The 15,000-nt window shown below is 41.0% G+C and overlaps 1 protein-coding gene across 1 annotated transcript in view; it reads left to right on the top strand.

Moving 5' to 3' along the window:
• The first annotated feature begins 353 nt into the window (after window positions 1–353).
• Window positions 354–15,000, top strand: part of LOC134180859 (uncharacterized) — a 14,996-nt gene continuing 349 nt past the window's right edge. Inside the window, exons 1-9 of the mRNA XM_062648043.1 lie at window positions 354–1,467; window positions 1,530–1,580; window positions 9,752–9,826; window positions 9,886–10,028; window positions 10,098–10,238; window positions 10,298–11,570; window positions 11,626–11,757; window positions 12,510–12,632; window positions 14,987–15,000. The exon at window positions 14,987–15,000 is cut by the window's right edge and continues 112 nt beyond it. Coding sequence (XP_062504027.1) covers window positions 354–1,467; window positions 1,530–1,580; window positions 9,752–9,826; window positions 9,886–10,028; window positions 10,098–10,238; window positions 10,298–11,570; window positions 11,626–11,757; window positions 12,510–12,632; window positions 14,987–15,000 — 3,066 coding nt within the window. The remainder of the gene's footprint in view (window positions 1,468–1,529; window positions 1,581–9,751; window positions 9,827–9,885; window positions 10,029–10,097; window positions 10,239–10,297; window positions 11,571–11,625; window positions 11,758–12,509; window positions 12,633–14,986) is intronic.

Here is a 15,000-nt window from a genome sequence, read left to right as displayed (position 1 = left end):
GCATTACTTTAGGTCTTCAAACATGCAGATTCGGTGGAGTTCAACCAACCTCCACTAGATAATCCATACATGCATGCAGCCTCTAGATGGCTGGATAAGTTGCTTGAGCTCCACCGATTCTGGTTGAAGACATAAAGACATGCTATATATCTCACTCGGTATAGAGGGCCATTCACAACCTCGAAGGGATTAGCTGCATGGTGAATGGAGAATAAAGGTACGCGCTCTAGAGATAATTAGGTAGCGTAGGAGTGAGTGAGTCTCGTGAGTTTCGACGACCTTTGTCAGATTTGTACGCAAATTGTAACACAACTCAAGCATTGAACAGTCTGCTGTTGCAACGATCTTTGATCATGTCTGATATTCAAGATCATTTGAACGTGCTCCTCGTTTGCGCTTCGGAGTCGGAGCTGAAGGCTGCAATAGCAGTTCTAGAGAACGGAACGAACGGCAAGTTTGAAAACAAATACACACATCTCACCGATCTCGGCAGGCTCAACGTCAGAGTGTGTGAAGGATGGAATTCTACAGAAACGAAGGTGGGCGTGGTGGCACAAACCGAAATGGGAGGGACCGAGAGTCAAGTGTTGCTTTCCAATCTCGCCAAGTACTTCACGGCTACCGTAGTGGTGATGACGGGGATCTGCGCTGGAGAGGAGAACAGGCATGGTCACGTGGAGCACGGTTGTGTGTTCATCGCCAAACGAACGACAGCAGAGATGGGAGGAAAAGTGGAAGAAGGCGGGGATTTCCAGGCTAGAGCACAATACTGTGAGCTCGACAAAGGTATCCTTACGTCAGTCAATGAATTGGTTCACTTGGATTCTGAAGTCTGGTTGAAGCACATTCCACAGAACGCCATTCGTCAGAGCCCTCGCTATCTTCAACAACTCATCCTAGACTTTGCGATCAAAAGTGGGCAGGACGGCATTAGCAAGAGGAAACTACTGGACAAGATGGTGGACAAGAAATTACCTGGAATGGCTACGATGAGTGATAATGATATTTGTCAAACTTACGATGAAATTCTGGGCACGATGATAAAATCGTCATCTGCTTGGGTTAGAGTATCTCCAACAGCAAAAGATAGGTACATTGCTACTGAAGAAGGAAATAGTTATGCATCCAATGAAGCTAGTTTTCCGAGAGTAGATAAGATCATAGCCATTGTCGATTCCATGCTCTCGGTGCCACACAAGCAAATGAACCTGAAGGCAGAGTTGAGTGCTTACAAAAAGCGTGTAGCCGACAGAAAGGTGAAGGCAGTAGATATGGAAGCTTACTCGTTTATGAAACAAGCCATTGAGAGCTTTAGGAGAAACGGTGTACCAGGCAAAGCAGTTGTCATCAAAGGCATCTCTAGCTATGGCTCTAGTGCAAGCAGAGGTGACTATTTTCATGTGTATGCTGCTAGTACGTCAGCTGCCTTTCTAAGGCACTTGATGACCGTTAAACACCATCTTTTTGGTAAATAATTTATTTTAATATTCTGATTGGCTATCACAAGCCCTAATTTTGATTGTAATTAGTTGAGAAGAAATCTCAAACGACTAAAATTCAATTTGGGCAATCTCAACAAGGTCAGTGAACGTTATTGTAGGTAGTGCAGTTTGTGTTGTTATACGGTTTGTATTTACTGTACTCAACGCAGTAAAACTTAGCACATTAAAGACATACTACGAACATACAATAGTTACGTATGCGTGTTACTACGCTATTAATAGAGTCACTTTACATCTCCACTTACAAGTCGAGTTTCGGCTACCTCTTTATTTGACAAGCAGTCTGACTTCTGGTTTGTGGCCAGGTTGGTGCTGTTTGACTAGTTTCCATATCCTGGGGAGTTTCAGTTTCAACAAAAGTGCCAAATTTCGGGATGGCTTTCAAATGACCCCTAGTTCTCCTCACTTTTCCTTTTCCTGCTTTGATGACATAGGATCGTGGAGTGTGGCCTGGAACGACGATTGTCTCTTGAGCTGGCTCTTTACCTGACGTTATCCAGACTTCCGTGTTTTTGTAGTTGAGCAGGTCTTAGCTCGGTGTCTGGAGTCAAAGTTCTTCTTCTGCTTACTTTTCAAAAGATTGTCTGCTTCACAAAACTTCTTCAGATAATCCCAGTGAGGTGTGAGTTGTGCTGTCCACTGTGGCATCGTTGTTCTCAACGGTCTTCCATGAGCATTCTGAAGGACAGAGCGCATCAAGGCAGGGGAGTGGATCTGTAAGTCAGTAATGCGAGATGTGGGTCATCCGCCTTTTTCAGTAGCTGTGCTGACGGATTTGACCATCCGCTCCACGAGTCCGTTGCTCAGGGCTACTGGTTATCATGACAAATCGATAGGCCTTGGCAAATTCTTTGGTTTTCCAAGCGTTATACTGACGTCCGTTGTCACTCCTGAAAATACTTTCACTTTCTTCGAATACTTCGAATACTCCGAATACTTTCACCTTCTTCTGCGGATTGTACAGCTGCAGAACGGTGAGGCGAGTCAATTCATCTTTGATTCTTGCGAATGCTTGCTCTTGTGTGTATGTTCCCATAACCATGAGCATCTCGTACTCAACAGCTCTCTCAAAGATTGGCTTATCTCTGAAAGATGTGGTGAAAGTTTTCTCAATTGGTTTGCCATTCCCGTAAATCGCAAAACACTCAGATACGTTCTTGGGCTGTTGTATATCTCGGATTGCTTTCGGCCGTGCAGGATCAGCTCTAAGACCTTTGCCATCGATAATGTGACCAAGAAATTTGACGGTGTGTACCCAAACTCACAGTTGGCCCTATTTAGAGTTGCTCCTGCAGTTTGCAGTCGTTGGAAGACCGAAGTCAGTTGGTTGTCGTGTTCCGTTTGACTTGTTACGAATATGAAGACACCGTCCATAGGACATAATACTTTAGGTATTTGCAAAAGAATCTTGCTCATTCGCCGTTGGAAAAGCTCTGCCGCACTAGCGATGCCGAACGGTAAGTTGTTGAAGCAGTACAGTCTGTAAGGGGTAACAATGGTAGTCAGTAGCCTAAATTCTACCTCTAGAGGTATCTGTCAAAACCCACTATTAGCATCCATTTTGCTAAACGTTGTGGCTCTCGCCAATTGGGCAAGTGTGTCGTCCACTTTGGATATGTGGTAAATCTATCGTAGTACATTCTCATTGAGGGGTTTTATATCCACACAAATCCGGACGTCGCCTGTGTCTTTTCTGACTATAACCATATCAGCGCAACATTCTGCAGGGTTTTCCACTTGTGAGATGACACCAATCTTTTCCATTCGATCTAGTTCTTCTTTGACGTGTTTTCTGAGAGAAATTGGAACATTGCGGGGGTGTACAGCGCATAGGGATTGGCTCCCTCTTTAAGCTTGAATTCTTATGGATTACCAATATTACCCAGTCTCTGAGAAACTTTGGGAAATCGGTCTGGTATGGTGGTTCCTAAACTGGTCGCTTGTATCCTGTGGACAAGTTGTAACGGTGGGATAGCCGATAACCCTAGCAAATTGGTTTTCAATTTCTGGACAACGAGTATAGTCTCCTCTGATTTCTCTTTATTTACTGATAATGCACTTGCGAATTTTCCCAATGTCTGGAGAGCCGTAGATGTTGGTTCATTCAAGGCTTTGGACGGTTTCTGCAAATTTGGCATTTCTAGCATTCTATGTGCCCTTCTGTGATCACTGTTACCTTCGCCCGTATCTAACTTGAATTTTAGCTCTTTGCCTTCTACTAAAATTTTAGCAGACCATCTGATCCTTTTCGATGCGTTTACTGGAAATACATAGGCCCCATCTTGACTCTCACCTTCTACAGTTGCGATTGTCTTGGAGAGACATTAAGCTTCAAAGTGACTCTTTCGGTTACACTTTGAACACATGGCTTGTCGTACTGGACAGTGGGCTTCTTTAGCGTGATATCCTCAGGCGCTGATCCAGGATTTTTTAGAAGGGGGTGGCTAGCTAGTGGTCGTAAGTGAGACATATTGGAGTGTGACAAAATTGTACTAGATAGCTACTAGCGAATTGAGTGAAGACAGTCTAACTCAAGTCCACCAGCGACTGTAGCCCTTATCCGGGATATTGCCAAGGGCGGCTGACGGTGACGTTAGCATCTGATCATGACGTCTGACTCAAAGAAATTCAAGCAGCCAACACTGTTTGAGTTAGCGTTCGATGGAGGCTACGGAGCACAAGAATCAGGGATGCGGAATGAACAAAGGCAACTGTCGCAAGAATATGTACAACCTGCGACGGTGACCCTCAGCAAAATTCAACTACAGGAGCCGGAAAGTTTGCAAAGCAGTCTCCTTCAGATTGCAATTAGACATACAAGAGAGCTAACTGCCGATTACAAGTAACCGTTTGCTAGCTACCGTGCAAGACGACATCCGGGATGATGAGTTGGACACAAGGTCATTTCCTGCTGGAGATCCTGAGGGTAAAAAGCGGAAGGTCAAGCAGATTACATTTCAAAGAAGGTGGCTTCGAGAGGATAATTGGCTTCGCCATGGTAAAGCAAGGGATGACAAGTGAGGTTGGTGTGTACAGTGCATTTTATTTCTGACTCCTGATGAGATGAGATCTCTTCACCTTGGCGTGTTAGTTAGAACCCCGTTTGTTAATTACAACAAATCCAAAGAGATTCGTGGTAGACATGCGACAACGGAATATCATTCACGAGCTGTTGATCGGGCGTACCACTTTAGGATGCATTATTCCAATCCTGAAGCAAGAATTGACAACAGAATGACAGATATTAATGCCAGAAACTACAAATTCAACTTAGAAGTTCTGCCTACCATCGTTGAAGCTGTTATGATGTGTGGAAAGCAGAGGATCGCCTTGCAAGGTCGTAAGCAAGATAAAATCAACTTTGACATTCCTGCAACACAAAACGAGGGAAATTTTATTGCATTGGTAAGGCTGCTAGCTAGCACCAATTCTTGCTTGGATCAGCATCTCAGGACTGGACCTGCAAATGCAAAGTACATCAGTAAAAACATTCAGAACGAAATATTAGAGATTGCTGCTGACCAGATTCGAGATTTCTACAGAGAATGCTTGAGGGAATGTGCACACTTTTCAGTTGTAGCAGACGAGGTTACATCTCATGGGCAAGAGATATTGTCAGTTTGTTTACGGTTCTTAGAAGTTTAACTGGGGAATCTATTGCACAGGGTAGCCTATGTGTTCTTGAAAAGCATAAGATTGACATCAGGAATTGTCGAGGACAAGCGTATGATACAACCAGTTCAATGAGCTCATCCAGTGTTGGTGTGCAAGCGCATATCAAACGTGTGGCACCTGATGCAGAATATCAAGGCTGCTGCTTGCACAGTCTGAATCTAGTAATATGCAAGCCGTCACAAATAACGGCAATTAGAAACATGTTTGACAGTTGCCAGCAAGCATACCTATTTTTTCCATAACTCTCCCAAACGACAGAGATTTCTGGAACACGTTATTAGATGTCAGTGCCCAGCTACCAAGAAGACAAAAATCAATGGTGTGTGCAAGACGAGATGGGCTGGGTAGCATACAACTTTTGACACAATTCTGGAACTTTACACCTATCTTATTGAAACCTGGGATGAGATATGTTACCCAAGCAATTGTGACAAACTTTATCCTGATGGAAGCAACTGGAAATGGAATTCAGAAACACAAACTGCTGCAATTGGCTTGAGGTACACATTTGTTGTATTTGAGCACATTGTAGTTTTCATGCTTGTGAAGCAGCTTCTTGAAAACATACGTCCAATTGCAGAGTGTCTGCAAGCAAGGTTGCAGGAGTTGTACTTTGGCTTCAAGAAAGTTGACGAAGTTGTCCAATTTTACAAAAGGATTCGAAACGATGTGGATGTAGAGCATAACCGAATATACGCTAAAGCCAAGAAGCTAGCCGCTGATATTGGAAGTGATGAAGCAATGCCACGCATCATAAAGGGAAGGCAAACAAGAGCAAATCCTACTGTGTTGTTGCCTTGTGATGACTGGAGAGTAACACTGACAATTCGGTTTTTGGACTCCATCCTTTCTGAACTTGAGTCTAGATTTGCAAGCGATAAAAGAGCACACTTTGAACTCTGTGTTTTAGTACCAGAGATCATTACCAAGAATGAAAGTTTAGAAGAAACGGTAGGAATTTTGACATCGAAATGGGGACATCTGATGCCAACAGAGGATAACTTTGAGAGTGAACTTATCCGTTGGAGGCAGCACTGTCATGGGATTACGGAGACCAAATCCATAACACAACTTTTGAGCGAGGATGTTGATCCGCTATTCTTTCCAAATGTTCGAGAACTGCTCTGCATTCTAGCTATTCTTCCAGTTGGTAGTGCTGAAGCAGAGAGGTCATTTTCTTGCCTCAGACAAGTGCATACCTGGCTTCGTACCACTATGACTTGCGATAGACTTGGCAACTTAGGTGTTCTGGCGATGGATTTGACATTCTACTTAACATAGAGAAGATATGCAGTACTTTTAGGAGTCAACACCCGAGTAGAATGTGCAGTCCTTCTGTATTGTACGATGATAGCAATGCGTTGTAAGAGTAAACTTGATCTTGAACACAACCTTGAACATTGTATTGTATTTGTGTACCATTAAAGTAAAAATATTACAAGGTTTCTTTCCGCTCAAAAACTCTTAGGAAAACGGAGGGTGGATAGCCACCCTGTCCACCATCCCTGCATCAGCCCCTGGACCGTCGACGATGTCTGACACGCTTCGTCCAACCACCTAGAAAAGAAGCGTTAGTACAATGAGATAAGTTGATGAAAAGGGAACGTTGGCTTTATGTACCGTGTGCTTGTGTCCACGAATAGCATATGAACAAAGACGAAAAGATTGCGCAAGACGTTGATATTAATAAGTTATGCATGCGGTTTTTGCACGTGACGGGTTGGAGGAGACTGCTTAGCATTCAATTCCCGTATGTGCATTCTCTTGGGGACAACGATTTTTACTAATCGTTTTTCGTGCTAGGTGAATGGATATATACCCAGTGGCGTAGCAATGGGGGTTCTTGGGAGATCAGTCCCCAAATTTCTGGCCATGGTTGCTAATCTATTTTTGTTTATTCTAATAGAGTCATGTATATGTACATAATTAAACAGTACCGAGATGATACGTTGTTAATTAGTATATCAAATTGTACAGTTTATTGGGTCAGTACAACTACCACTTTCCAGCGGTTTCTTCTTTGCGCCATCAAGGAAAACGATGACGTTTTGGTACACAATCCATGCTCAATAACAAGTCAACATCAAAAGTTAGTCTCTACTATTTCCCATTCATACACACATTGAAACTTTTTGCTGCTGCCTTCTTGAAAGTTTTCTCCGCAAAAGCGACGTATACATTTTAGAGTTTTAAACCCAGTGGTTAATTAACTTAATTTTAAGCGAGCCCGACGTCAAAACGGAGCTCGGTAGGAGGAAATAATGAAACCGCAGACACGACTCTATAGAACGCATTTCATATTCCCCACCAGCTAGTCCGGTTGAAGTTGTGGACCTCTACCGCGTGAGGTCTATCTAAAGTAGTATTTTATGTCTACAACCAGATTCGGTGAAGCTCAATCAGATAATCCATGAATACAGCCTATAGATGGCTGAGCTTCACCGATTCTGGTTGAAGATCTAAAGAAAGGCACCTGGTATAGAGGTACACAACCTCAGCAGAATTGGGCTTTAGCTAATTATGTAGAGTAGGAGTGAATGAGTCTCGTGAGTTTCGACGACCTTCGCTAGATTTGTATGCAAATTGCAACTCAACTCAAGAACTGAACTAGTGTGCTTGCAACGGTCTTTGTTCTTGTCTGATATTCAAGATCATTTGAACGTGCTCCTCGTTTGCGCTTCGGAGTCGGAGCTGAAGGCTGCGATAGCAGTTCTAGAGAACGGAACGAACCGCAAGTTTGAAAACAAATACACACATCTCACCGATCTCAGCAGGCTCAACGTCAGAGTGTGTGAAGGATGGAATTCTACAGAAACGAAGGTGGGCGTGGTGGCACAAACCGAAATGGGAGGGACCGAGAGTCAAGTGTTGCTTTCCAATCTCGCCAAGTACTTCACGGCTACCGCAGTGGTGATGACGGGGATCTGCGCTGGAGAGGAGAACAGACATGGTCACGTGGAGCACGGTTGTGTGTTCATCGCCAAACGAACGACAGCAGAGATGGGAGGGAAGGTGGAAGAAGGCGGAGATTTCCAGGCTAGAGCACAATACTGTGAGCTCGACAAAGGTATCCTTGCGTCAGTCAATGAATTGGTTCACGCAGATTCTGAAGTCTGGTTGAAGTACATTCCAGAGAACGCCGTTCGTCCGAGCCCTCGTTATCTTCAACAACTCATGCTAGACTTTGCGATCAAAAGTGGGCAGGATGGCATTAGCAAGAGAGAACTATTGTACAAGATGGTGGACAAGAAATTACCTGGAATGGCTACGATGAGTGATGCTAAGATTCGTGTCACTTACGATGAAATTCTGGACACAATGATAAAATCGTCATCTGCTTGGATTAGTCCATCTCCAACAGCAAAACATAGGTACATTGCTACTGACGAAGGAAATGATTATGCATCCAATGAAGCTAGTTTTCCGCGTGAAGATGAGATCATAGGCATTGTCGATTCCATGTTGTCGTTGCCACACGAGCATATGAACCTGAAGGCGGAGTTGAGTGCTTACAAAATACGTGTGGCCGACAGTAAGGTGAAGGCAGTAGACATGGAAGCTTACTCGTTTATGAAACAAGCCATTGAGAGCTTTAGGCGAAAGGGGGTATCGGGCAAAGCAGTCGTCATCAAAGGCATCTCTGACTATGGCTCTAGTGCAAGCAAAGGAGACTATTTTCATGTGTATGCTGCTAGCACGTCTGCTGCTTTTCTAAGGCACTTGATGACAGTTAAACAACATCTTTTTGGTAAATAATTTAATATTCTGATTGGTTATCACACGCCTTAATGTTAACTGTAATTAGTTGATAAACAATTTCAAACGACTAAAATTCAATTTAGGCAATCTCAACAAGGTCAGTGAACGTTATTGTAGAAAATGTAAGTGTAGTGTAGAGCTGTCGGTAACGAGCTCGTGACAATTTCTGTAGAGTTTCCGATTGGTGTAGGAATAGTTAACTTAATATGTCAATGCTAAAGTGTGTGGAATGTACGTAGCAGGTATAATTGTTGACAAATCGTGGTATTCATATGTCTTGAGTCGGACAGAGACGTAGCGTGACCTTGAAATGGGTGGCTGAACTTCACGATGTTACGGGGCACGCCCACTTTTATGGTCAAGCCCACCTTATTGGCTTCTAGTCGAGTGATACGGTTGAGTCATTGGCAGATCCAGACTGTAAAAAGAGCGGAGGATATAATATATACAGATTTGTTTTCCCACGTATTTACAGTCTGCCAGTTTAGGACCACACCTACAAATGATAGGAGGCTATAGCCCGGTCTATCCCATGCCACGCTCCACCCCTCTGTCGTCTGGTGCAATTTTGTATCATGCAGTTATTTACATAGAGTGAACTTAGAGATTATGTAGCGTTAACACAAAAGGCGTTATTGCAATTGTAAGCATATCATCAATGAATACAAAACATTTTGTTACTATTTCAATTAATTAAATGACGGATACTACTTAGTACTTGCATCGTTAGATTTTTTGATGTTTAATAATATTTTAATTTAAAACTATAATTTTATAATTGCTTAACTGAATGTTTAAAGAAATTGCACAATTAGAAAATGAGGCAACGTCCAGTAGGGGTTTTGTATTACGAGAATCTCCACAACACAAAGCAAACCGACAGCGGACAGGTTCGACAATTTTATTGGATCCGTGTAGGCCAATAACTATAATACGTTGTCGTTTATAGCACATTTTCCCATTGAACTGGAAAAAAGAAATTTTCCTCATATTTGTGGTCGAGACGTAATTATCACTGACTTGTCGCATTATTTCTGGGAAGGAGCTTATGGAAAGGAAGAGATTGTCGACATTAGTGATTTTCGTTTGATGGTAACAAACAATCAATGTTTATAATAGCAACTCCATGCATGTGCTTGACTATTGTTCTACTTGCTTTAGTGCATTTGCGCTCCAGGGGGAGCGGGAAAGTCATGTGTAGCAGCCAACTATGCAAGAATTTACAGAAACTCGTATGAAGAAGGAGTCTTCTTTATCAGCTCAAGAACAAGCGCATCCATACGATATTCTCTTTACAAATATGTAATACAACGATCAAATGATTGTTTAAATTTTTTTTATTAAAATTACATTTGTAATAGATGGTTCTTTTAAGTTGTGAGAAAGATGACGTTGCAAGTCAATCATTGCAAGAAATGAATGTGCGCTTTTTAGATCTCGTCAGTCAACGTGGAGGCAATGCTTTGTTGATCTACGACAGCAGTGATGATTTAAACGTTATCCAACAATTTGTTCCGCCTTGCAACATGAAAGTTCACGTTATCATTACGACGAGATGCAGAGATCACGAGCTGATGCAAGAAGGTAATGTGATTCAACTGCCAGAGTTGAACGAAGACGCAGCCGTCGAGTGTTTCTGCCTTTGGGCTGGAAAATGCAACGATGACGGAAAGATGTCAGAGAAAGAATACAATGAGATCAAAGGTATAGTGACCGATCGACAAGTGAAGCTATTGCCACTGGCCATTCGACGTGTGGCAACATTGACAAAGAAAACAGGAGTTACTTGTAAGAAGATGAGAGAAGAACTGTCATTGGGGACCGTGCAATATCCAGTCGATGATTTAAAGGACAAATTACATGGTTGTGGATTGCAGCATCTACAGCACAAGCTAACGAGTTCGGGTATTGTACGAATTGACCAACTTTTAGCTGCCGACGTCGCCTCACTGGCCAAATCGTGCGACATTTGTACGAGTGATGAAGAGAAGCTGAAGACTATGAAGGAAAGACTAAATGTCGACAGGGAAGCACCGATGCAATGGGATCTCGATCTAGAGGAAGTAGCAAGAAGGTCCGAAGATGCAGAGAAAATTCTCAGATTTACTTCTCTGATGGGCACGAGCTCCATTCCTACTGAGGTTATTCGTGCAGCTGTTATGGTTGACAGGGAGCCGAGAATCGGAAGAGATGAGTTTGAATTGTCTCTGCATTTGTTGTCCGACGACTTTTCTCTGCTCACGTTGCATGACGAGGAACGCACGTGTGACATTCACGCGCTCGTTCAGCAGTCTGTTGTAAGCCACATGAAGAGAAGAGACAAATTGCTACCTTGTCTCATTTGTTTGACAAAGTGTATGCAAGACATGTTACCAAATTCTGGTGACGCCATGCAACGCAACCTCAACAACAGCAAGTTGATTGCATTAACTCCACACGTTTACATCGTTTGTGATCACATTTTAAAATTGAAATGTGTACAGCAAGAATGTCTACAGCTCTTAAAGTTTTCTTGTGCGTTGGCAAATTGTTTTCACGACATTCCAACAGCTAAGCATTTAGCAGAAGAGACATTGAAAATTCGTCGCCAACTCGGCATTCGCAGTATTAACGATGCAATTGAAATGAGCGACAGTGAGTATAATTCAACATATAATTACAGTTTAGCTTTTGCAATTTGATATTTCAGGTCTGATTTCTGTTGGTGATTCATACGATCTAATGAGTAGACCTGACATGGGAAAGCCATACTTTGAAGAAGCCGTACAAGTGTTGCAAGAATTTGGCGACGACAGTTCTCTTCCTAAGTTCTATGTTGTTGGTAAGACAAAATATTGAGTTAGAAAGTTTTGTTTAATTAACGGAATTATAGGTTAGTATCGCGAGGTCTGATCTTTTGTGCGGAGGAAAGAAAACGTCTAGTCACTATAGATGCTAGGATTTCGTAAGCGACGGGAGAATGTTGGCGCTCCAATCAGCGTGCATAAAGTCTATAAAAATAATGGATTTAAAAATGATCTTGAGTTTTCAAACTGTAAAACAAAACATTGCTAGTTTTTGTCCTGGGTTTATTTGCTATCAACGATGCATTCCAGACTTGCTTGAATCAGAGTAAGGTCACTACGATTTTTGTGTAACGATTAAAGTGAAAAATTGTTTACAATCTGCAGTTACGTTTTCTATGTCAGTAACAGTCACATTATACCAGGTAGTTATAATACAAATAAATTGATTAATTTTTGTTTCGTACTCATACAAGTAAGGTTTCATATTGTTTACCATTTCCAACTGCAGTAGACATAATCGTTGCACGATTAACGTAAGAAAAAACGCAGTTAGGAAAGTGCCGATGTTACATGTTATAGTATTAAACGGTAGTTGTATTTCTGTAAGTGACACGAAGTAGATCACACTACAAATTCCACTGTACATAAAATAGATATTAATTTGCAGAAAACGTTTGCAAGCAATGTCGACAGCTCTTCTGCCAGTTGTATAATTTATTTGCGTTATTTAACTTATTGTTGCGATACTTTTGTATTTGTATCTAATGTCGGCACATTCTTGTTACAGCTCTAAACCGGTTAGGATGTTGCTACGTGAAAATGAAAAACCTTGAAGATGCAGAGCGGTTGATGAGGAAAGGGATTGATTTGCAAAAAGAACGGGGAGCAGACGATGCGAGCATATCATTAGGTATGCGCTTGTCTCGTCTGTTCTATTTCTATTTCTTACTAATTTAACGTAACACATAACAGTTATCTGCACGATTAATTGATAGAGTAAAATTTTGTTGGTCGATAAACATCGGCACCTCAATTTTAATGTTACATCGTTATGATAACTTCCATAAACTAATATGCTTTCTACATCAAATGTATACAGCACAACTCTCCCCTACAAAATGTTATTTACATTAAGGCCAGGATAATTATATTTCTTGATACTCGTATTCTTAACCTTAGTTGACCAGAAATAATATTTTAATTGTGCCCGCGCAGTAATATTTGTAAAATGAGATTTTACAGACATACAATGAGTACTTGTCGATGTCTGCGTAAATTCATGTTAACAGTACATGTGGTACATCGACTATTTCCAGTTCCGCTCGATATCATCATCATTTGATTTCATGTCCATTCTGTAGTTGATATCTGTAGGTAGTGTAATGAGAACTACACAAAAATATTAAATTCATTTTTAAATTTTATTTCGCTCTGTTGGCCAGGTTTTCATTTTAGTTGCTCATCTATAGTATGCATGTTTCGCCTGCAGTCAGCCTTTCTTACAGTCGTAATTCAAAAATCGTGTGTCATTCTCTAGCAAACATTATTTTATCGTAAGCCTTTCGACGGATTTCTTTGATTATCTATTGTAGATGTAAATCCATCCGTGAGTTTTTCATCTAATCCAACTTATCCAATCTGGATATAAGGTTTCAGATGAAGGACGTTTTAGGACAGCTTGTTGATGGCCAAGATGTAGAGCTGCTTCAGAAAGTTCAGTGGGTAGTGCCACAGTCCAGCGCCCGATAGCATGCAGACAAAATTTTAGTGTTTAGTGAGTTTGTGAGACGATATCTCACTTTCTGTTTGCATGTGTCTCTGTAAAGCAAGCTTTGCTGTTTCTTGGTCCTAGCCTATAAATTACACTATTTTCGTGAGAATTCTAGAGTATTAAAAAATAAAAAAAAATCTGATGACATGTTGATATCTACATTGCAACACAGAAAGCAGGCTACCATTGCTACACAGGCATCTTCGTTGCAAGGAACATACGTTCTATATATATATATATATATATATATATATATATATATATATATATAACAATTAGAAGAACCATCGACTGACCAACGATAATTGTTTTAAAACCATTATATAGTTTTGCGGCGGGATCAGAATTTTGCTTGTTAATTAAAGGAGTAACGTCTGGTTTTGACGCTTTGGGTTGCCACGCCTAAATTGACAAGGTGTCCGCCTTGCTTTCTAGAATCAGTAGGCAGGATCCAGAAGAGTTGAATTGAGCAGAGTAGCAAAACAGTTTGCATACAGTTTATTATCGTCTAACGTTGGAAGCCAAAAATCACATAGGCAAATTCGAATGTTTCTTGCATATGTAATCGATACTTGAGAAATACCGATGAAACTTGGAAGAACACCTGCAGCACCCTAAGATTGAACAGCTACTGGATAGAAACAGAATTGCTGTAGGTTGGGAGAGGTAGAAATACATGGACTGCCTCAAAGTGCTATACCTAACCTAATTATAATATCCGTCTACAGTCTTAATGCTCTATACAGTAGAATATACGCGCTCTGTGCGACAGTGAGCCTTGTTACAAAATATTTTGTAATATTTATGGCTGAGAATAGAATTTGCTGTTTACACGAACATTTAAAATGGGCGTAACGTTAGGTAGAAAAGCGTGGACTATAAATTTTCAAATTTTTTACCAAAACAGTGAAGAGTAAGAAATTGAGAAACATTTATTACATCAGTAAATGTACTTTACGACTTCATTCAATACTAAATGACGCACTTGAAATAATCCAATTTAATACTAATGCATCATTTATGGCAGATAAAAACAATAGTGTAATTGGACATACGACAGAGAAACATATATAGACTTCTGTACGTACAATATGGACTTCCCTCACTTAGGCCTAGTTCACAATACACTTTACGTTGCGTCAACGCGACGCTAGGTGTATTGTAAACCTGGCTTTACTCGAGCAACTGAGAACGTATTAAATAAGTTACGTTGTTTAGTGTTCGGAATTCCTAATTTGAGGACATGAATTGAAGGAATATAATGATATTTATTTATTTGTAATGTACCAACCAAGAATGAGTTAAGAGTGAAGTTTGATGACAAAATTTTATTACAAAATATGAGATGTTGGAAATTAAAATATTAGACATGATGACAACAACAAGAGGTAAAAAGAAGGCAAACATAATAATTATTTAATAGTCTGGGTTATAATGAAAGAATCTAGATTATATTACTTTATGCAGAATTAAATGCTATAATTGTGTTTTAGCCCTACATAACCTC

This window comes from Corticium candelabrum, chromosome 6 (genome assembly GCF_963422355.1).
Source record: "Corticium candelabrum chromosome 6, ooCorCand1.1, whole genome shotgun sequence".
Lineage (NCBI taxonomy): Eukaryota > Metazoa > Porifera > Homoscleromorpha > Homosclerophorida > Plakinidae > Corticium > Corticium candelabrum.
Note: the sequence above shows the minus strand (reverse complement) of the source record. Positions and strands in the feature narration are given on the sequence as shown.